This window comes from Candoia aspera, chromosome 3 (assembly GCF_035149785.1).
Source record: "Candoia aspera isolate rCanAsp1 chromosome 3, rCanAsp1.hap2, whole genome shotgun sequence".
Classification (NCBI taxonomy): Eukaryota; Metazoa; Chordata; class Lepidosauria; order Squamata; family Boidae; genus Candoia; species Candoia aspera.
In genome coordinates, this window is record NC_086155.1 from 127,444,696 (window position 1) to 127,469,624 (window position 24,929).

Here is a 24,929-nt window from a genome sequence, read left to right on the forward strand (position 1 = left end):
CCTAATAATCATATTACAACTCATATTGTTATTATGCAGTAATTTCTAGTGTTTAATTCATATTTCAGAAATGGCAAGCCATGACTGAAAACTGTTTAGGGATACTGTGTCCATAACTATATTATTCCATTGCTTCTCCTAGGGAGAACTATAAATGAACAACCAGAATAATTAATGGTGGGAAATTAATGTTTTTTTTTTTTTTTCCTGCTGTAGAAATCTAATGAGAAACAAAGTATTTTACACATACCATTTGACCAACCTACTGGATGGAAAATAAATAAATAAACAAACAAACAAGCAAACAAATAAATAAATAAATAAAAAGGAACAACAGAAGTATAACCAGCTTATCATTTGAGATGGTCAGATAATCCCCTCTATCAAATGACACCTCCAACCAGCACACAGCAGCCTTCCTCTGAGCAAGGGAAGTCTTGTACAATAATTGCATCAACTAAATAGCCAACACATTTGTGTATATATACTTCCATATTTCATTTTTTTAATTCTTGAAAAAAGAGTAACATTTGATGAACATTTTAAATATTCATTATTTCAGTTTAAGATTGCAGATTTTACAACTTGAATTGGAATACTAGCTTTTTCAAATTTTTTCTCTCTGAAATGTAAGTATAAGAAAGATGTTGTCCTATCAGACAGTTTGTTTTCTTGCTTTAAAAAAAAAAAAAACATGAAACAAAGCAACCCCCCAAAATAAACCCGACATTTTCCTCAAGAAGTTGCAGCCACTGGACAGATTCTACTCTCTGTTCTACACTGTATGTTTTAAAAGAATCGAAAGTCAGCAGGTGGCTTTTGTGTCTCCAGATAAAACATCCTTTCTTTTATGCCGTTTTCCTTAATTCTGTTGCTGCAGTTATTTCCACTTTATTGGTAAGAGTTTCAATAGGCACTTCAGTGGAATTAAGAAAAATCTACCACTCTTCCACCACAATGCCGGAGAGCTATACTTTCTGTTTTGTTGTATCGATAAATTGTAGCTAATAGGCCTAAGACAGTCTCAGTGTGACTTCAAAGTAATAAAGTAAAAAAAAAATAAAAATCAACCACCACCACCAAAAAAACAACAAAAAAGATAGTCAAAGATGATTCTTCCCCTGAAAAATAGTAAACCAAGATTGGTAGTATGATAAATAAAGGAATCTGCTGGAAACAGCTGCTGTCTCTTATAATCAATGAAAATTGTCTTATAAAGCTTGTTTTGTGTGTGTGTGTGTGTGTGTGTGTATGTGTGTAAAACTGGTTGTGGGTTTATTTTTCCTTCCTTGTCCTCCTCCACCTCCAGCTAAGTGACTTTATCAGGATTATAGCTTTCTTCTTCTCCAAACATCTCTGCTAAGACTTTAAAGCGTGGTCCCCAGTCACTCAGATAGTCATAATCCTGGTCTGCTTCTGTTGCAAAAGAATCTATAGAGCTAAGAGATTCAGCTACAGATCCATTTCCTTCATAAGCATAAGTCGCTAGTGAATCATAAGGGGGAGCTGATGGATCACCATCATTTTCTCTCAGCCTTTGATTTATGAAGTCTCTAATATTTGTGTTGTCCTCTGTGGGTGGTCTTGAGCGAGGCAAGCAGAGAGCATCTGGCTTGATATCTCTGCGTATTTTGTTATCCTCAATTCCTTTGGGATTCCTCAAAGCCCCAATGTCAAAAGCCTGAGTGTCTTCTTCACCACCTCCTTCATCATCATAGTGAATAACATTGTCTCGAACATCTTCCTTGGAGGTCATTAGGGTGTCTTTTTTCTTCTGCCGTCTCAAGGCCACATAAAGAACCACAATAACTAAGGCAAGAGGAAAAATAGAAGTGAGTTAGGGAAAGAGAGTGATTTTTGTCAGTAAACTTCATATCACCTTCTAAGATCTAAGAACTGACTGATCCGATTCTAAAATCTTTTTTACTCTAAGGTACAGAAAAAGAACAGTTTCACTGTTAATGCTGTGCTGAAAAATGGACCTCTCTCCATTTTGCAATTCAGACTTGAAAAAAAAAAGTCTGCCTGGGGGGTAGTCCTGCTGTTTTTAATGGGTCAGGAGAAATTCTCATAAGGATCTGACTTATTATGATAGATATATCAGGTTGCAGAGGGTTACTGCCTTTCTTTAGGTGACAGAAAGCTTTACTGCTACTTTGGGTCTCAGAAGCCTTGCAATAAATATTAGCAGCCAAGTGACATTTTCTCATGGGCAGAAACCTGAAGGGAACAACTTTAGACTTAGCCAATAAAATAGAATAAATTAATGATCAGCTTGCTCTGTTATTATAGCAAATGCGTTAGAGAAAAAGCAGAATCCACAGTGGAGGAACCACCATGATCTAAATCCAGTGGGTTCACAGTGGAATGTTGAAGGAATGTTTGAACTTCTAAAGGAAGCTTTATTCTTTTTTCTCATTCATACCAACTGGGGCCCAATTAATTATGGCACTTCAAGGCAAGAATAGGTCTTAGTTCTTTTCCTGAGCACGTGGTGGAAATATGTGGGGTATGTATAGACCTTTTAGCTCTGCAGCATTTCTGACATACATGTGGGATGCCTCTTTGATGCTCTGCCTTCACTATCAGAGAAGTAATGCTGGAGATGTCTCCACCAAGCACTGTGGGAGACTATAGACTCTCAGTTAGTTCACTGACAGTCTCTTGTGCAGACCTATACCTTCCTGTTTTCGAGGGAGATAGCAGAATCTTTCAAACTTTCTTTAAACAACTATATTATCCATGCATAATAGGATGGATGACAGGTTGGAGAAATGAGAGGGCTTGCTAGACCACATCATCTTACAAGTTCATGGCAGAGAGGAGGTGTGTGGCTTATGGTCTGTTAGAGGGAAAGTGCCATGGATTTCAAAGAGGCTTTTTCCAGGCAAGAACTGCAGCACTGACCAATATATTGTATCAGCTCTCATATACCACGAGCAAGCAGTGACATTGACAAAGATATTACCAAACTTTCCATCATCAGTTCTAAAATATCCAGCTTTCTCTCCTGTATCTGGCACAAAGCTTCATACCATCTGTACAAAGGCAATGATTTGAAGGTGTTTGCATTATCTTCTGCATGAAGATGATTAATGGAAAAAAAATTCCTCAGCTTCTCTGAAACTTCCCTGTCCTTCTCCACTAATACTTCACCTCCATTTGTATAATTAAATGCTTCTCCTTTACTCCTTTCTATGTCTGAAAGTCAGAGGGACCCTCATTCAGATAGACCCAGTGAGTGCATCCAAACTACAACTTTACTCATGAGTGCCTGTGTAACTGACCACATCTAACCTATGCCATTTTTAACATTAAATAAAATATTGTAAATTTGAGTATACATCTACAAAAGAAATTAGTGCAGAAATCTAAAGAAAAACTCTAACAAAATAAGAAAATCCTAGCCCAACTACCAAAAGGTTACCCAGCACTAGTGTAGCCCTATTTCAATATTATATCATATATTAGATAATCTTGTATGATCTCATATATTATAAAAAATAAAAAAGGAAAGTTGTTCAGAGTAATTTTTTGTGTTTCTTTGATGATGGAGGTTTGCATTGAGAATTTCTTTACATGTATTGCTGTACAGCAACCATGATAGCGCTGAGTTGCTATTCATAATGGCCAGTTACATGTACTGTATGAAACTTGCTTATTTTTTACTGAAATTAAAATATAGTCAAGCAAGATCTTTCAAGATAAGAGTTTATCATTCTATGTGGTTATCATATGTGTATTATTCACCTTTATATTGTTTCATTAAGATTTGAGAAAACTTATCAAATTTCCCATTGCAGTATTCCCACATTTCAAAAGAGGGCTACATTCAAACCAGTGGACAGGGCCTGGCTTGATGAAGTTTCTCAACACAGCTGGAGATGGGTGGAAAGCAGTCAGCCTTTTTTGTATCCAGATAACCTTTCCATTTGGCCCATCTGACAGCTTTTCAACTGGGGAGAGAGGTCTGCCAAATATCTATGATAACACAATTTATTTTATGCAAAAGGGTGAGTACTAACCTAAGAGTATAACAATGCACAACAAGATTGCAATCAAGGCTCCTGTGCTGAGTCCAACAGGCAAGAAGATTGCTTCAGCATTGCATGAGAGGATGGTGCCATCAGAGTCACATCTGCAAACTCGGATTGTCATTGTGTTTGTACTGCTTTGTTTGGGGTAGCTACTATCTTCAATGACAATTGGAAGGAGATACAACTCTTGCTGTCGACGGCTGTAACCACTTCTGCCAGCTACAATTCCAGCTGTGTTGTCTGAAAAACAGGATTGAGTTACTGTTGTTCTCGTTATCGTCATAGTTCAGAAATGGCACTGAGCACAATTTCTTGTGAAAATTCAGGAAATAAATTAATAAAAGTTCTGGGAAATGACCTAAAACTTTATGGCTTATGTGTATTTGCCAGCAAAGCAGTAGGCTCCTCTTCTTTTTCTCTATTTTACTAACATCCAGCATCACACAATGAATACGGTGATTCATCCTGGGCCAAATTACTCTTGTGGCCTTGCACTCAGAAAAAAAGGCTGCTGGTTCTTCTACCATTTTTCTCAGGACGCTTAAACATGGGTGCTTTTGTGATTTTTAGTGCAAAGTGATGAAAGGTACAACTCTTGTCATTTTTCTAATGTTCATCTTCTCATCATTTTTCTGCCTTCCTCAACATCCAAATCTGAAAAGCCCAGCATGAAGAGTTTCTGCATGATGTTTTCCCTAGGCATATAAGTGAAGTGAGGTAAACCCTGGATGGGGCAGAATACCTGTGAGCTGATGCTCATCCACACCATCAACCAGGTCACAGTTAAGCCAAGTGCATGAATGTCACTCTCTGGAGAACTTTAAAACTCTTCCTTTTCCTCCTCCTTTCTCTCTTTCTCTTTAAAGAAATACATTTATTTTCCATTAAAATGAATGAGAATGGGTAACAAAAATGCAAATATATTTTTGGCACAGAACTAGATGTAACATTATCAGGTTGCAAGTTTCTGTCTCTATGAGCAGCAGCTAAACAAGGTGGAAATTTGCCCTGGGATGCCTTCATGTCATACATTCTACATCATTGAACATTAATGGGAAGGAGAGGAAGAGGAGGAGATAAAGAGCTGAGGTCAACTTCACCTGTGCTTTAACAGGAGTCCTACAGTGTATCATTACCAAAAATGTCACATTCAAATCAGTTGGAAGATAATGCAACCCTTCCCTTCTTCCCCAGGCAAAAACCAGTTATTGTAACTCTTACTATACAATCCATCTCAGTTTGACAGCAAGCTTGTCAGGGAATAGGAGAAGGGGACAAATGAGAAAAAGCTACAACTATCACAAGAAGGAGGAATGCTATCTTTTCCATATCTCTGGTTTCTTGTCTCCTCAACCCTACCACGTCTGCTTTTCAGCTGCTTTGATCTCCATTTAGTGCTCTATTAGGAATAAAATAATGGCTTTCTTGTTTTGTTAATTTCCACTGGAGGCATGTTTTTCAAAAGGTATAGAATCTCTCCCATCCATGTAAAGATGTTTAAGAAAAATCCCACAGGACCATACTGTATACCATTAGTGCACTACTAGAATGATCTAATTAAGAGAAGTGTGTGATTTCATGAGTGTTATTTCTCCATTCTCTTGCCTGGTAAGAACTGGGTTATGACAGTTTTCCCTGAATCAAAGAAGACAACAGGGATGTGATGATTAAAAGGATTAGTCAGGAAGCAACATTAGAAACCAATTTCCTGTCTGGTCCAATTGGGATTGCCTGAAGGGCTCTCTGCTTCTTTGATATCACTCCAACACTCTCTAGCTCACAGCATCTCCCACAACATTATGTGGCTCTTTCTATTGGATGGATGGAGTCCCCAGGCCCTGGCTTCTCTCTCTGAATGTCGTTAAAAAAATGAGAGATGAATCAACAAATCTTGTTTCCTAATAGATGATAGGCTCAGTTCCCATAGGTAGCATCAGTTTTTGAAAACGAGTGTTATTTTTAGGAGAAAGATGTTAGATGTTAAAAGATTTCCTGCCCCTATGTGGTCTTCTGACAAGATAAAGTAGTCTTGCTTTTGCCAATCCTGTGCTCTCCAAATGGGTTAGATTATAGCTGACAAGAACTGTCTGAACTATCTGTGGATGGTGAGAACTGTAATCCACAGAGCTGGAGGATACCAAATTAGCATATACAGATGAAAGTAATCTTAGCACTGCTCTGATGGATTCTAGTCAATTCAAAATGGGCTGAGGGATTGAATTTCACTAAAATAACATTTTTGCCTTGCTCAAGTCAGTTATGTTATTTCTTGTCCTCAGATATCGAGTCACAGCACACACACAAAAAGAGATGGGGAAAGAGGAGGGAAAAACAAAAACAAATTTGGCCACTAAAGTTATAAAACTAATTGGTATGGCAACAATTCAGATAGCATGATGGCACAGGTACTACTAGGTGAGGGACAAATGAGGGACAACAGGAACCAGAGACTTATCTCTAAGAAGGGTCAATGAAATAGTCTTCCTTCTCTTAAGCCACTGTAGTGTAATCTGCTAACCATAGTCAATTATACTACAGTGGAATAAGAGAAGAAAGACTATTCAATATTACACTGAATTCTGATTTCCAATTCATAGCATATTTCATGAAAAAAATGTTGTTGGTAAAACTATTTCCTTATCTCATTTAATCTCACTGTTTTATCTATTAATACCTATATCTCCCAAGTTCTCACACTATCTTGCAACTTAACTAAGAAAGCCCAACTGTCATGTACATTGGTTCAGTGCTTGACAATCCCACCACCTTTTCAAATATAATGGAATAGCTTGAGGAGGTTGGTTACTAAAGATTCATGTTCCTCCAAATCCTGCAAATAACTCTTGAGATACCATACATCAAAAGTATTTAAAAGAAAATGTATCTAACATTTGAGTGAATTTCTTATTTAAACAAGAAATTGTGTGTGGCTTGAGATAATAATTGGCAGGTCAATGCAGAAAACAGGATGGTTCAACTAAGCAGGCATAACTAAGAGCCATACAAAAGAAATGGACAGATTTATATATGTTTACAGACCAGAATATAGGCATAATATAAACTGAAGGTCTGGTTCTCTTATAATGAATTTGTATATAACATAATTTATACATAATAGAATTTATAATTAATTATGATTTATTATTATAAATAATGGTTCAGCTAATTGAGCTTTCCAGCTGGATGCCACATAAAATTCACAAATCAATTAGTAGTCTTAACAATAAATGTATTTTACTTCATTGTAACATTTTAGATTAATTCAGCATGATTTTATGAGGTTTCCCTCTCCCTTGAAATTTGTAAAGAAATGGCTGGTTTGGTTAATATGATATTCACATTTTTTTTCAAAGAACATGTTCATTCTATTCTTTTAAAAATACCTACTTGTGATATTGTCTCTCTCTCTCTCTGACTGGGTAAAATTTGCATATGTATATTTTTCTCAATTTAATCAATTTTTTAAATTCATGCTTTTTATATAGGATTTTTTTTTTAGTACACACACACACTGTGCCTAATTTCTTCAATGAGTAATGTATACACTTTTAATAGATGAATTGTCTCAAATATGGAAATGAAAAGATTCTTCATTCACTGAGGAAGTGTAAATTCAGTAAGCACATGCAAAAAGGTAAATCAAATTAATTTATCAATAAACATTAAATATCACAAATCCAGTTAGAATTAAGAAAGCTGTTTGAGTACTCAAGATCAGGTTTGTGGATAATTCATCTCTGCCATAAACCTTGCTGCCATTTCTTCTCAGGAACAGGAACCCAAAATGCTTTGGGTTGCATTATAGTGGGCTTAGGGATAACAGTGGTGTAATTAGAGACAATTTAAAAAATAAATAATAAATAAGAGAACTTTACTGGTAATAAAAAGTAATAGAACCACAGAGAAGTAAAGTGAGATTTTTGTAGCAACCACCACCAAAAATTCTATATAGGGTTGAGAAAGAAAAGAGAAAATGCTAGTTGGAAATATATCGATTTCAGCTTAAAGTAAATTCCCTTCCCTAATTTTCCATGGCTTTTCCCAGCAAATTCCTCACCCTAAGTCTAATTGTTTTCTTCCACTTCAGCTATACTCAGAACCCAGGGAATCTAGAATGCAAAGCCAGTTAGCTTCTTCACAGAAATAACAGTAAAAAGATAAGCAAACAGCAGTTGTTTCTCCTAGTAACCACTGTCTCAAGAGAGATTCCTCTGTACAGTCTATTCTCTTCAGGACCCAGTTTGCTATGTTGGGATCCTGTCTATCCTCTAACCCAGTGTTTCTCAACCTGAGCAACTTTAAGATGTGTGGACTTCAACTCTCAGAATTCCCCAGCCAGCAGGTTGAGAAATGCTGCTCTCACCAAATGGCTAAATGCTGGCCTGCTTAGGATTACAATGGCTTTGTCTCCCTGTTTCTTTTTTCTGACCCTGAATTTCTTCTTTCTTTTAAGTGGTGGTCTAGCTAATTCCCCAGCTGCTCCTCCTTTATATTTAATTTTTCATCCAAATGCTCAGCTGGCTGATGGTCTAGTTTTGAATTTAGACCATGAAGTAGTTGTGGGGGGGATAACTTTCTATTGGCTAAAACAGTCACTGTTTTTCAATTCCTCAGTTTCCATTATAAAACATATCCCCCAAGGGTAGTGGTGCCTGCAGGAGTGAGGTCAAGAGAGTACAGGCTCATGTACTCATCATGAAACCCTACAAAGCATTTTATTTATATAAAACAACTCTTCTTCTTTTGCTCAGCTTCTAAGAAACAAATATACATTGAAATAATTCACCCTCATATACTTGAATAGAAAATGGTAGGAATGAGAGTGACAGAACAAACTGGTCCTATAATTGTTTGAAGTATAAACCATCTTACTTGTGAAATCATGGACTGTGAAATTTGGCTTTGTAGTAACCTCAGGAGACAGTCGAAAAGAGAATTTTTGCCCAGCATGGGACAGATCCTTGTCTGCTGCACCAATAACCTGAATTACCTAAAACCACAATGGAATGAAAATTGAACATGCAACTTTGTGTGAAAAGAACATCTTAATTTGATAGTTAGATAATGTGATAGAAGTAGTGAGATATTAACACTAAGCCAAAAATATGCTTAGCTGGGCAAGTCCAGCCAATGTAGACTAACAATAAACAATACAATATTTATTAAACAAAACATTATTATTTACACACACACATACACACATATATATAATAGCTGCCCATACATATAGCTGCCCATCTCACAGTACATGACTCTACAATATGCTCCATCTCTAGCAATAGAGTTGCACGTGAGTATTAGCAACTCTTCCTTTATATAGAGAACTCACCTAGGGGAATGAATTCCTGAAGATGCTAACACTTGGCTGGAACATAGCTAGATGGCATGAAATTCACGTGCTGAGGATGAAATTTCCTTCATCTCTCATAACATTTGTGAATGCTTTGGTAGCAAAACCTGTAGGCTTCTAAGTCATTAGTGATGTAATAGAAGACCTTCCTACCACTTCAGCTCTCAGATAAGAGCAGAGTTGGGATGGCAAGAATGTCAGCCTCATTTAGCCAGGACTGGCAATATTCCATTCTGATGCCAACCTTTTTATTGTTTTGGACATTTGCTGTTGCATACCTGTGTTCTATGCATTTCACAGGAACAAATTTGTAAAAGGGACAAATGCCATACAAGGAGTTTCCAGAAATAGTTACAGTATTTAAAATATTGTATGGTCTACATAGAGGAGATTGTCTTGTGTCCTTTGGGCAACAATTTTGTACAAGATAAAAGTGTTAGCGCCAATGGGACCTTAGAGCACTCCGTTTGATTCTGCAAAGCTTATAAAACGTGGACTATAACATGGACTATAACAGGCTAAACTCTGCTGTTTTTATCACCACTGAGTATATTTCAGCCTAACATTTTTCCTAAACTGACAAAGTAACTATAATTTTTTATAGGTTTTGTTCTCAGGTAAACAACTTACACTCACACTCATTAGGTTCAGGGATTCCCTGAAGGCTCACTGTATGATAGCTGAACATATCTTTTGGAGAGTCACTGTTAATTTGCTGAACAATGAGTGAATTCTCCATTAAAGTTCAAAAGCTAAACTAATACAAGTTGGAATGACTTTGATCCCCATGCCGAAGTGTGGCTTACCATCCATATATTACAGTGGAAAGGTGATTGATACACTCTATTTTTCCACTCTCAGGTATGCATTAAAAAGGAGATTTGTTAAGTCTTTGATGGGCTACCATATACAGTAGAGGGAGTGTCTTTGGCTTGGTAGGTCAAACAGTATGCAGTGCACACCTGATGAAAAAAAATACAGGGTAGTAAAGGTAAAGGTTTCCCTTGACATTAAGTCCAGTCGTGTCTGACTCTGCTAATCTCCATTTCAAAGCCGAAGAGCCGGCTTTTGTCCATAGACACTTCGGTGGTCATGTGGCTGGCATGACTAAATGGAACGCTGTTACCTGCCTGCTGAAGCAGTACCTATTAATCTACTCACATTTGCATGTTTTTGAACTGCTAGGTTGGCAGGAGCTGGGACTAGCAACGGGAGCTCACCCCATCACGAGGATTTGAACCCTAACCCTTCCGATCGGCAAGCTCAGCAGCTCAGTGGTTTAACCCGCAGTGCCACTGCGTCCCTACAGGGTAGGTTAAGGTACTATGAATAGTAGTATGAGATCTTAGCTAGGAAATGACCAAGTTGCTTGGAAGATAATATAAGGTTTTGAGTCTACTCAACATTTCGATGGCTTATTGGATCATAAAGGCTGTTAATATTCCTATGAAAGAAATTATTATTTTCCCTAACATAAGGTGGCGCTGCGGGTTAAACCACTGAGCTGCTGAGCTTGCCGATCGGAAGGTTGGCGGTCCAAATCCGTGTGACGGGGTGAGCTCCCATTGCTAGTCCCAGCTCCTGCCAACCTAGCAGTTCGAAAACATGCAAATGCGAGTAGATTAATAGGTACCGCTTTGGCAGGCAGGTAACAGGGTTCCGTTTAGTCATGCTGGCCACATGACCACGGAATTGTCTACAGACAAACGCCGGCTCTTCGTCTTTGAAACGGAGATGAGCACCGCCCCCTAGAGTCAGACACAACTGGACTTAATGTCAAGGGAAACCTTTACCTTTACCTAAGAAAGTTAAAATTGAGAAATTTGCTTTGCTTGATGTCATCAACAGTTTCTATTTTTCTTTTCAAAGTAACATCTTAGTGTGCCCAATGAAAAAGAATTCAAGGCATTCTCATTTTTTTTTACTCTGTTAAATGTGGATTAAAGCCCCATTTGAGGACAGAAACAGGCTCAGTCACCTTGCTGTTGACAACCTACATTATTTTATTTATTTATTTATTTATTTATTTATTTATTTATTTATCTATCTATCTATCAAATTTGTCACAGCCCATCTCCTCCCACCAGACAGACTCTGGGCGGTTTACAACAAAGGTAGTCGATTAAAACAGTAAATATAGAATACAAATACAATATAAAAATATAAATACCATTAATAAATAGATTTTAAAATAAAAATGAGGGGGAGATGGGTGGTGAGTAAATTTATAAAATTAATCAATTAATTAAATAAATATAAGAGTAAAATCCAAGCGGCAATATCTAATTCAGTCCATGTGTGTGAGGAGCACTCTAAGGTGCCACCCATTAGGAAGTCAAAAATAGGAGTGCATCATTTATGATTCTTCTGGAACTCTCATTGATTGTCTGTACTATCACTCATTGTATTTTTGGGCTGGTATGGGAATTGGGGTACCATTTATGAGAGCTCCAGTCTTTCTTGACTAAATGTTGAGGTTCTATCTACATGAAGCCATTATGGGGAGCTACCTGAAATTCTTGGGTTGGCTTTCATCACTATACTGATGACATTCATCTCTAACTCACCTTTTCTCCTGATGCCTGTTGTTTATGGAAGTCTGGAAGCAGTAATGGGTTAGTTCTGAATCAATAAACAGACTTCAAATCCAGATAAGGTTAGTTTCATCAGGAGATATGCCAGTTTGGGATCTTGGATATAGCCTAACCTGGATCAAATTTCATTCTTTCTGAAGGATAAGATGGGAGTGCTCTTTGACAAAATATTGCTTTTACAGGACTAAATGGCTGCTATAACCAATGATGCCTTTTTTCGGCTTTCCTAGACAGCCATCTGAGCCTCCTCTTGGGTAGGGGAGATCTAGTCATAGATCTGCTGTGTCTTAACTACCTTTCCTTTAGAGCACTTTAATATGTTCTATATGGATTTATCAGCTAGTACAAATAGTAGTGGTCAGGATGATACCTGGCATGTAGTTTATATGCATAAGTTTTGAAATAATTCTATTTACTTCTGAGACCGGTGCAATATGCTATTTTTTTATCCATAGAGCCTCAAATATCACGCAGCCAGGATATCTGAATGTCTTTTTCTTCTTGCATTAGACTGTCCATAATTTGCAATCTTCATCAAGGATATTATCATTTGCCCTCTCCATCAAGAGAACCTAATTAGCTATATACACAAAAGACAGCCTCTTCTGCATTAGCTTCCAAATTATGGATTTCCCTGCATGGAGCATGAGAAACTAAACATGAAGCTGAGCCAAAATAAAAATAAAAATTGAAGCACTGTTTCACTGGCCTTCAATGGATATAATGTTTCTCCAGAATATTTCTGCTTTGCTTTTGTTACTCTCAGTTCTACTGGGAAGTTATTATGTGAACACAGATAAACAATTATACATTTAACCTCTGCTGTCAGTATGCAATATAGAATTAATTAAACTGACCTGCTTTTCAGAGTTGCGGCAAATCAGTGGTAGGCAACATTTTTGGATTAATGGGCATGTTTGGAATTTTGAGAGCACATTCTAAATTTTCACATAAAATGGCTACCATAATATGTTTTGCCCATGGGCAAAATATCCATTTGCCAAGAGAAACGAGTAAGGATATTCTCCTATGTACCCCTCAGGACAATGCATAACATCGCTTCTTTGTCACTGAGCCGTGAATACACTTCCAAACAAATTACTAGGCTGCAACCACCAGTGATTAATATGCATATAAATACAACAGTGGATGACAGAAGCTCAAGAAGGCTCTCTTAAGTTAGTTTTTGTAGTTGTTAACCATTATATATGATTATGTCCCCACACAATTGACTGCATGTCTAATATTAAAAAAAAGAATAATATACCTGTCCTAGCCTTGCGTTTTCACACACATAAGATTCATAGGGCACTGCAATTTCTGGAGGAAATTCATTGACATCCAGGACATTTATGATGACATTAACTTTGCTGGTCAAGAGTGGATTGCCTATTAGGAAAAGAATTTTAAAACAGGCAATGAAATATTTGTACGATCCTAGGCAATAATACATTGCATAAGGCAATGAAAAATGGAACTGCCCATCTTTCTTGATATGTCCTTTTAGACTGATTGGGTAAATCTCTCATACAAAATGGACTGTGCCTAATAACAATATAATGACTGCACAGAAGACTCAGCTATATAATTTGTCGTATTTATTAGAAAGCACTTACCATGTTTTTGTTCTGTAGGAAATGAGTAAACATTCACAATATGCAATTCATATGTACAATCCTTCTTCCCTGTGTAGCATACCACAAATAACCAGGGATCTAGGTTTGAGCAACCATATACACACAGGACCTAAGCAAACTGCCATCACATTTTGTGGATAACATGCCTATGCATAGCACACATACAGTTTTCTACAAACAGAAAAATCATCATGTGCAGAGCTTATATTCTGGAGGCAATTCAGTTACACATTAATTTTAAAAATGAATACCTGGAATATAGACCTATAATCTTTATATGATTTTGGTTTAGTTTTCAAAGAGATTGTACCAATCCTGATGACATGACCAAATTCAAATGAGAGGACATCAAACTAAGCAAGAAAAGAAATAAATTTCTTCTACACAAGATGCCCATTCGACAGAGACAAGTGAGGTGACTGAGGCAACCTGGTTGCATTTTAACCAGGATTATTTTGAGTTTGTGGAATCTGAGGAAGTAGATTATATGCTTGGCAGCATGAGGTCTGCCACAAGTGAGCTAGATCCATGTCCCTCCTGGTTCCTTTTAGATCCATGTCCCTCCTGTGCTGCTGGACTCAGCGAGATGATAAATGATGGTGTAGGGGATTCATCCTTTCTCCCAGTATTCTGATGATAGTCAGCTTTACATCTTCACTCAGTTGAAACTAGAGATGCTATAGATGTGTTAAATCAGTGTCAGGGAGCTGCTTGGTTTGGATGGGGAAAAATAACCTTAGATGGGCTATCCAGATCTAGCTGGATGGAGTTACTATATGTCTATAAACATCAGGATAATGGGTTAATACCTACTCTGGATGTTCCTGCAGGAATATTGCTGGCCACAAGTTCACTGTTCCTAGGTGCTCATACATGGGTTACAGTTAGGTGTAATGTGGTGTTAAGGTAAAATGAATTATGTCAAGGATGCAGAACATATTTTGGGTTGAAGGCTATATTTCATACTGTAAGTCACTGCACTCCAACAGGTAGATTGGGCGAGGCCAAAAATGAAATGAAACTTTATATACATGTATTTAATTAATTTGATTTAATAAATTCATATGATTATTCCCAATATATTTAATAATTTTCCTCTTTTTCTCATTATCAAAGCTTTTGAGGACTGCATGCAGCCCTGATTTATAGAAACCTAGTATAAATGGAGTTAGGATTTAAATGTAATTTTTTAAATGCTGGAAACAGAAACTACTCAGAGTTTTGCATAGAAGTGTAATACTTCCAGATGTTTTGAAACTAGGTAGAAAATAAACAACAAAAACAAGATTTTGAGAAGGAAAAAAAGAGACCCTATGTTTTTGTCAGGCCTTGTACAGGGATGCTTGTTGGCAGATATCAGTCAATAATAGATTTGTTTAACATTTCTTGTTAATGTTTTCTATTCAAATTATAAACATTTAAATGTTCTTAATCTGAATAGTCAACTTTTAAAATACAAGAAAAATGACATAAACAAGGAAGACAAAATAGATTTTTTCCCTCCGTCAATCATGTTATGAATACACTTTTAGCTGGATCATGATCAATAAATATATTTTCCTTTATTGAACAGCAAATAATATTACAGTATGATATAGAACTGATTATTTGATGAATAGAAATAAAAATATGCATGGGACATGGATTTTCTATCAATGTTTTCTATCAATGGGATTCAGATAGAAATGAGACCAGAGCTTCCATCAAGGTATTTTGAATTAGATTTCCATTTACTTAAATATGTTTTTAATATTTTTTAAAACATGATAATAGGCAGACTCCAGCAAAACAGACTCAGAACAAATCCCATTGAAACCAATGAGTTTTATTAATCATAACAATGATACATTTCCAGTGAATTTAGTTATGATTAATTTTTGCGGTGCTTTACCCAGAATGTCTAATCAGTAATTATACAAACTTGCAAGGACACTGAACTCTCTTGGAAAGTATTCTTGGAAGCCTGCTTGTTTCTGAGCCATCATCATACTGTAGAGAAACATACCCTCCTCCCCCCCACAATAAATGACTATTGAAACTTAATTTAACGGAATAATCAAACAAAGAAAAAGAGCCCTGCGTAGTTATTAAAATATGATTGGAGACAAACAGCAGGTGACTCATAATGTTGCAATTAAGAGACATTTCTTTATGCAGAGCTGGAAAGCAATGGATTGAACCACTAGTTTGAAAGGAAAGCCATTCACCAAACTGTAGAATATATTCTTTGTTCATTGTAAGGCCCACCTCCCTCTGATCATGTAATTGCCCATATGGGAGTGGATTCCCTTGTGATGCAATAGAACTTTTGGAATCCCTGTAGGGACAATCCTTCAGTTCATTCCCTAGGATTTCTGTTAAGCAGATCATATGTGTCCAAGTAGAATTAAACCCTTTTAAGTATCTCTAGACACATGTGCTTAAGGTCAAAAAGAACAAGTAAAATGTATTAATGAAGTTACATGCCCTGATACAAAACCTGCATTTCCAAACTTTGTATGCTCATGGTTGAACAAAAGAGAAGTCTAATTTTCCTATAGGAAGCAGGTTGAAAGAGAAAGTCTAAGAACCTTCTAATTAGGGGAAAACAGAGAAGAGATAAAGACATAGATAAAGAGGTGGTCTGTTGTTTGCTTCTCTACTTCTAATGCCTCTCATGAGCAATAGGATAACACTATTTTGCTTATTGAGTTGCTTCTACAATTGTCCTTTGACTAGATTTGTAACCAACAAGTACACTGAACTATCCCTGCCCACTCATTACCTGAAATTGGAACTTGTATGTTACTTTACACTGACAACCAGAGGTCTTGATTGTTCTCAGAGAATGAATAACCTATATACATGGAGCCAGGTGGTAAATAAGAGGCAGGTATCAATCCAAATTATAGACACACTACAGGTCACTGGACATGATGCAGCTGAATTCAGAGCTCCACTAAAACTAATAGGGATCCCATCTTTTATGCCCCACACAAGGAGGAAGAAGAATCATGTCCATATTTCTTAGCTGCTTATTGCAAAAAACAAGTTGACTTTTCTCAGGGCTGAGAGCTCTAGGGATGGAATCATGCTGTAGTGAATGAGACTAATTACTGACAAAAATTATAGATTTCTTGATCCCTAAAAGAACCCTAGGAGACTGCCAAAAACGTAGAAAATCTGCTGATTCAAGTGTCATGATGTGCTCTATTTCAAAAGCAAACATATATAAGACATTTTGCCAAATGATTTCACCAAAATGATCAAACAATATAACAAAGACAATTCCAAAAATGACATCTATCCCGTTTCTATTGTACTTACTAACTTTACTTGCAATTATTGAAAAATTGTACTGTGCAGTATTCTCTCTATCAAGTAACTCATTTGTGGCAATAGTTCCTTCCATTCCATCTATAGTAAAGTAGCTATCCATATCATTCTTCCAGTCTATGAAGTACCTGCAGATGTAGAAGGTTGAAAGGGAAGGGAATAGAAGAAAACAATAGAAATTGACAACCTCTAATCATTTATAATAATAGCATTTGGCACATCTAAATGTCTTTGTTATTCTACTCTCAGGAGTTATTTCTCTGCTTTGTAATAAAGAAGCAATGATTGCTTTAACACCATGTCAGAAGGCTAAATGGAAAATAATGAAAGATAGACTTGAGAAAAAATTAACAGAGAATATGTAAACATTTTAATTGTATTTCCAATAAAAGCATTCAGAACTGTGTTCTTAAGTGCACTTCTATAGCCTTTCTCTTCCCCAGAGAGATCATCAAAGTTTAGAACATTTTTTTTCTCTCAGTAATTTTGTTACTGCTGCTCATAAATCCAATTTGAACACTTTTATTGGCTGCCTTTTCTCATGTTTTTTTCCTAGTTTAGCAAGAATGTTTCACTTTTCAGTATGCTTCCATTACTTATTTGTTGTTTTTATTGTTATTTTATAGATTTTAATCTACCTTGATTTGTTTTATTGATTGGAAGTGACTTCAATGGAATATAAACAAAAACCATATTGATTAGTCTTGCATATAAATTAAGTTCTTACATTATTGACTATTGACTATTCAGAAATTTGAGGGTTGGCATAGACTGTGTTCCTTTCGAAACAAATTGCTGAGTAAAAATTTCAAACAACAACTAGGTCAGTCTGATCCAGGGCACCATGAATTTCTGAAGTGGAAAAGAAAGGAAAAAAGAAAAAAGGAACATACTACACACACGCTCGCTGTTTTGGGAAAGTATTCTGAATGAACCATAACTGAGGCAGTCCTGAAAAGGCAGGGAATCTGTGCACCTGGCAAACCTGGTAAGAACAGTATTATTAAATAAAAAAACAGGCAACAATGAAGTTGCTGAAATATTAATGGCAACAGCAACAAGTTAAAATAACAGGAGTGATAATTTGTGAAAGATGGACATGCAGAAAATAGTAACATATTAGGTTACCATTACTTAATGTAATACTGTTTAAATCAGGCCCAGGATTAGTGATGGAATTCACTAATTCCTATTCATTATGTTATATCTCACAGGTACAGAGTCAGCATTTTTTATTAAAGAAGAGAGATAGTTTTGCTACAGAGAAAATTGTTAAATTTTCATGTATAGAAAAGGATGGACTACACCTTATAAACCTTTTTTTAAAATAAATAAATAAATAAATAGGTTTTTATAGTTCAATACATGTCATATGAATGCTATTTTTGTTCAGTCTGATGATTTAATATTAATCACAAACCAATGGGTGCCTTCTGTAATGGCTTATGGCTATGAAGCATTCAACCCAAGCTTATGCATGTTAACTGAAATGTCTCTTCTGTATCCACTTAAATGTACTCTTAAATAAATGTTTATAGTAGAGTTAATATCAATGTCAACAAGCAAGTAAATAGATGTGTGCCAATCCAAAGTCACAGGATATGTAATGCTGGTGTTGCAAAGATGTTATTCAGTGCTCTATTTAAAGAACCAAGTGTTTGCAGACAAGATACTGAAATTTAATGAGGCTATTCCTTGAAAGAATAAGAATTCTGTCAGCCTGTGAGCTGAGAGCCAGAGTGTCTACAGGGAAGGGGGTCAAAAAAGTGAAGATAGTAGTTGTGACTGCATGATTGACACCTTGCCCCTTTTTTACATGTACACAGATGTTCCTGGTTGAGAGTATACAGTAATGCATCTGACTCTAGTTCGGTTCACACACCATGATAATTTAGTGTTTGGTTTATTTAAAGAACAAACCAAATTTGGTTGGGTTCACATGATACACTAAGCCATAAGCCATAATTTACATACCACAACAGTTAGGATTGTGCAACATGCTAATCAAACGCAAGCCAACCATAGAACAGCTTAGCATAATATCTGAATGTATTTATACAACCCCTGATCATCAAATACAAGAGCCCATTCGCCCAGTTCCGTTGCCTGTCAGCTGTCAAGAGGTACACTACAAAGCAGCTTACTCCATTTCTGAAGATGCCAGCACAGCTGCTGGTGAAATGTCAAAACAAAAGAAAACTAGATTATGGCCATCCAGCCCAAAAGCTTATCACTGCTTCACAGATGTTTCAGTATATTGCAAGCTGGTATTCAGGAGAAGACCCCTGAGAAAATCATGGATAAGCAGGAAAACAAACAAATGGATCATTGAATAAATCAACCCAGGCTCAAAGTATCCTACTTCAGGCATATTATGCTAAAATCTAACTCTTTGGAAAAGTCTATAATGCTGGGAAAGGTGGAAGGAAAGACCAGAAGAGGACGATCAGTAGTAAGGTGGATGAACTCAATTACATTGTGTTCAGTGTGCATTTTGGAAGACTGAAGAATCAGGTTGGAAATAGAGCATCCTGGAGAAAATCTGCAATGTGGTTGCTAAAAGTTGACACTGACTTGATATAAAATCAGTCAGTCAAGCTGGTACTTCTCTATTGTAGAATGTGCAATGTAAATATTCCATAAAATGTTCTTGTAGTATCAAAGGCTCCAAGATAAGCAGAATTAAATGACAATGAAACAGAAGCCTGGAGAAAAACAAACCAGTGTAGCTAATAGGTTCATGTGAGTGAAGGGGGGTTGGAGAAGAACATACAAGGCAAAGGCTTCTGTGAAAGATGTTATACCTCACAAATACATTGCATTTACTGTATCTCTGTTGTAGAGGTAGAGGTAGTAGCAGGCTGACTTGCAAAATATTCTCTAGATTAGAGATCCTAGTCTGTATAGAATAGCATAAGCATGCTTAGGGTAAATTGGGTTTTGACTGGGTTTGATTGCACTGGTGGCATACTAGCCAATATATGCCTAATCTGACAAGTATTTCCCATATTGGAGATTAGTTTGTAAAGCATGGTAGAATTCTGATTGAAAAAATATGAGAGGTGACAAACAGCAAAATTTGGAAATGGTAATATAACTATATGCTGATCAAGGTATGAAGACCGGTTCTTTGCTTTTTAGCAGGTTATAAAGAAATATTTGAATGTGAGAATGAAAGGTTATTGTATATTTGTGGATTTAGAGAACCCATATGATAAAGTGAGCAGGCTTGAATTCTGGAATGTTTTGAACAAGTAGGTGTTGAAAGTTTGCTGTTGAATAGAATAAATGAACCGTGATAATAAAATGAAGTATGATGCAAGTTTTTATACAGTCAGTAAATTCAAGACCTGGAGCTGACTGTAGTTCAGATCACAAACTTCTTATTGCACAATTTAGGATCAGACTAAAGAGATTAGGGAAGACCCACAGATCAGCTAGATATGAGCTCACTAATATTCCTAAAGAATATGCAGTGGAGGTGAAGAATAGATTTAAGGGACTGGACTTAGTAGATAGGGTCCCGGAAGAACTATGGACAGAAGTTCGCAACATTGTTCAGGAGGCGGCAACAAAATACATCCCAAAGAAAGAGAAAACCAAGAAGGCAAAGTGGCTGTCTGCTGAGACACTAGAAGTAGCCAAAGAAAGAAGGAAAGCAAAAGGCAACAGCGATAGGGGGAGATATCCCCAATTAAATGCAAAATTCCGGAGGTTAGCCAGAAGAGATAAGGAATTATTTTTAAACAAGCAATGCACGGAAGTGGAAGAAGACAATAGAATAGGAAGGACAAGATACCTCTTCCAGAAAATTAGAAACAGTGGAGGTAAATTCCAGGCAAAAATGGGTATGATCAAAAACAAAGATGGCAAGGACCTAACAGAAGAAGAAGAGATCAAGAAAAGGTGGCAAGAATATACGGAAGACCTATATAGGAAGGATAACAATATCGGGGATAGTTTTGATGGTGTGGTCAGTGAGCTAGAGCCAGACATTCTGAAGAGTCAACAGTATCCCAGCTGAACTGTTCAAAATCTTTCAAGATGATGCTGTCAAGGTAATGATATGCCAGCAAATTTGGAAAACACAAGAATGGCCATCAGATTGGAAAAAATCAACTTATATCCCCATACCAAAAAAGGGAAACACTAAAGAATGTCCAAACTATCAAACAGTGGCACTCATTTCACATGCCAGTAAGGTAATGCTCAAGATCCTGCAAGGTGGACTTCAGCAATTCAGGGAGCGAGAATTGCCAGATGTACAAGCTGGGTTTAGAAAAGGCAGAGGAACTAGGGACCAAATTGCCAATATCTGATGGATAATGGAAAAAGCCAGGGAGTTTCAGAAAAACATCTATTTCTGTTTTATTGACTATTCTAAAGCCTTTGACTGTGTGGACCATAACAAATTGTGGCAAGTTCTTAGCGGTATGGGGATACCAAGTCATCTTGTATGCCTCCTGAAGAATCTGTATAACGACCAAGTAGCAACAGTAAGAACAGACCATGGAACAATGGACTGGTTACAGATTGGGAATGGAGTACGGCAGGGCTCTATACTCTCACCCTACCTATTCAACTTGTACGCAGAACACATCATGCGACATGCTGGGCTTGAGGAATCCAAGGCTGGAGTTAAAATCGCTGGAGGAAACATTAACAATCTCAGATATGCAGATGATACCACTTTGATGGCTGAAACCGAAGAGGAACTGAGGAGCCTTATGATAGTGAAGGAAGAAAGTGCAAAAGCTGGCTTGCAGCTCAACCTCAAAAAAACCAAGATTATGGCAACCAGCTTGATTGATAACTGGCAAATAGAGGGAGAAAATGTAGAACCAGTGAAAGACTTTGTATTTCTAGGTGCAAAGATTACTGCAGATGCTGACTGCAGTCAGGAAATCAGAAGACGCTTAATCCTTGGGAGAAGAGCAATGACAAATCTCGATAAAATAGTTAACAGCAGAGACATCACACTGACAACAAAGGTCCGCATAGTTAAAGCAATGGTGTTCCCCATAGTAACATATGGCTGTGAGAGCTGGACCATAAGGAAGGCTGAGAGAAGGAAGATCGATGCTTTTGAACTGTGGTGTTGGAGGAAAATTCTGAGAGTGCCTTGGACTGCCAGAAGATCAAACCAGTCCATACTCCAGGAAATAAAGCCAAATTGCTCACTTGAGGGAATGATATTAAAGGCAAAACTGAAATACTTTGGCCACGTAATGAGAAGACAGGACACCCTGGATAAGATGCTGATGCTAGGGAGAGTGGAAGGCAAAAGGAAGAGGGGGCGACCAAGGGCAAAATGGATAGATGATATTCTAGATGTGACGGATTCGTCCCTGGGGGAGCTGGGGGTGTTGATGACTGACAGGAAGCTCTGGCGTGGGCTGGTCCATGAAGTCATGAAGAGTCGGAAGCGACTGAACAAATAAAAAACAACATGATGAAAGTTAAGGATAAGTGAGAATAGTTGAAATGCTAAGTGAATAGTTCAACACTGAGGTGAGAATAAGACAAAAATGTCCCCACCCCTTTTTTAAATGTATTTATGGATACGTGTGTAAGGAATATTTTTTGTGATATTATAGGTGATTTAATTGGAAATTAATACTTTTTTGTACTTTTTTCGTATTCAGTTAATGCCATGTTGTTGGCTGTGAACCCTAATGATTTGCAGCAGATGTTAGCTTAGATTGTACAATGTAACAAGGGCCAAAGTTTTAAAAATTAATTTATCGACGACCAAGGCAGTAGTATCTGACAGGAAAAAACAGAATAAATGAATTTAAGTTAACCAGCAAAAAATTAGAAATAATTTTAAGTACTTTAGTAGAATTTTGACTAAAGATGGGGAAATTGATGGAGAAATGTTAAGATATACAAGTGTTGGCAGAAATTTAGTGAATAGCATGTAGTCTTTTATGTAGAACAAGGAAGGACAATTGTTAAAGGAAGGGACAGTTACTTTATGTAAGAGTGTCTGATTTGTTAAATGGAAATGAAAATTGGGAATGGCAAGAGAAACTTTAAATTGAATTCAGTGGGAATTTAATAGTTCAGAATTGTGGTAAAATAAAAATAAATAACTAGCAGAGTGAATAAGTACTGAATGAATGTGGATTGAATGCAAAAGTGAATTACCAGCATGGAACAAATACATGGAAATAGATTTGAGACATAGAAATAATTAATTATTATTTAATCACAAAAGAAATATATGAAGGAGGAATTGACATCCTTTACTCTCTAACATACTCCTTTACTCTCTAACATACTCTAGTACAGACATAATGAAAATGGGAGAGGAATAAAATTAAGTTTCCACCCAGCCAATACACTCATAAAATTTAACAAGTTCAAGAACAGAGGTCCAACTTGCACTGAAGTGTAAGAGGCTGTGGGAACCAGGCAGAGGAGAATTTTAGTGGGTTCAAGAAGAGGCAATACTGCCCAGAAGTAGGGGTGTTAGAAGGAAAATGTTTCAAAGAGACTTTGCCTTAGTTGGCTTGCCATAAGTCTACCTGAGAATTTACTATTAGTTTTCAAAATTAAGGTGTTTCCCTGACTAGCATTAAGATGCCTTTCAAAAATCTGTTGTTCTCACTTTTTGCTTGCAACAAGCATCTTAACAGGCCACTTTCCTCATAAATCAGTTCTCAATTATATTATATTGCATTATATTTTTATACTGCTACAATCTAGCTGACTCTAAGTGATTTACAAGTCAGTAAATAACCATAGTATTTATCAAAGAATACAAAGCAAAATGATACATAAATCCTTCCACAGTAAATGCATCATCCTACCATACAATATATAACACTCAACATTCATGGTGCTCCATTTCACTCAGGTCAAGAAAATTACTAAGACTAGTCTTTGAAGGCCTTCTGAAATAACTGGGTCCTAACAAATCTCTGGAAGATTTTGGAGAAAATTTTCTGAGTTCCCTCAGCACATTCCTCCCTTCTCAGTCACCTAAGTGATTAGGTTCAGGTCTGACCCTCTACTTAATCATGATACAATTTGTGAAGTCTCCAATACCTTTATTATGAGTCTGCAGAATTGGGCAACCACACAAAGAACACATTGGCAATGTTTCCTTGGGCAAGATCCCGAACACATAGTCAGGCAAGCTTATATAGATGGTTCAGATACAAGGAAGTACAGCAAAAGAAATTGCAATGGCTATTACTAGGATCTAGTTAATTTCATTCATTCTTGCCTTACTGTCATGTTCCCCGTTGCAAGGCATATGTGCGTCACAACGGGGAACATGCCTTTCAGGAAGGACGAAGGGATAACCTTAATCCTTTAAGCACACAACGGCTTAAAACAATCACAAGGACAAAAGAGGCACAGCTTTGCCCGGACCTAGGAGCCATTAACAGATTGGGGAAACTCCCACACATTACCCCGGGGGACGCACCTGCACTGAACAAGGAGAGAAGACAAAGGAAACCTGTGATGATCACCTGAAATGCCCATCCACAGACTGGTATCGTTTACAGATCGCCCATCCGGATTCAGCTTGTGGGACAATGGGGGGTGGAGGAGGACAAGGTCCACCATGTGGGTATATGCGGGGTACCCCGCTACCACGCCCGCATTCCTGTCTTTTTTCCGCGTATGCAATCTGCTGTCAATAAACTGGAAATCCTTAGTGCACCTAAGTGAGTCTGTGTCTTATTGGGAGTAAGGCTACCCTGACATAAAGACGGGAATCGAAAAAATTTTTTTCCACCAGCACCATTCCAGATCCAATCTGTGAGGGAACCAAGCTGGTGATGGAAGGCCTCATCCCCTGACGAGGCAGCTACCCAGCGACCAGCAACGGGATACCCAACCCCACGAAAGGCAGAAGCCCGATGTCCCGACGGCGTGAGACCCAGGAGAGCTCGGGATCGAGCTCAGAGGATGAGGTGACGGCAAATGCCACCCAAGAATCCCAAGGCGCATGGGTCACCATGGAAGAGATGGCGGAATC

General features: G+C 37.3%; 1 protein-coding gene across 1 annotated transcript in view; it reads right to left on the minus strand.

Annotated features, from left to right (window-relative positions):
• Window positions 1-1,252: 1,252 nt before the first annotated feature.
• The window catches only part of CDH12 (cadherin 12), a 189,553-nt gene continuing 165,876 nt past the window's right edge, over window positions 1,253-24,929 (minus strand). Inside the window, exons 7-11 of the mRNA XM_063298766.1 lie at window positions 16,925-17,061; window positions 13,249-13,370; window positions 8,910-9,027; window positions 4,026-4,277; window positions 1,253-1,809 (exon numbers count right to left, since the gene is read on the minus strand). Of these exons, the coding sequence (XP_063154836.1) occupies window positions 1,310-1,809; window positions 4,026-4,277; window positions 8,910-9,027; window positions 13,249-13,370; window positions 16,925-17,061 (1,129 nt within the window). The 3' untranslated portion in view covers window positions 1,253-1,309. The remainder of the gene's footprint in view (window positions 1,810-4,025; window positions 4,278-8,909; window positions 9,028-13,248; window positions 13,371-16,924; window positions 17,062-24,929) is intronic.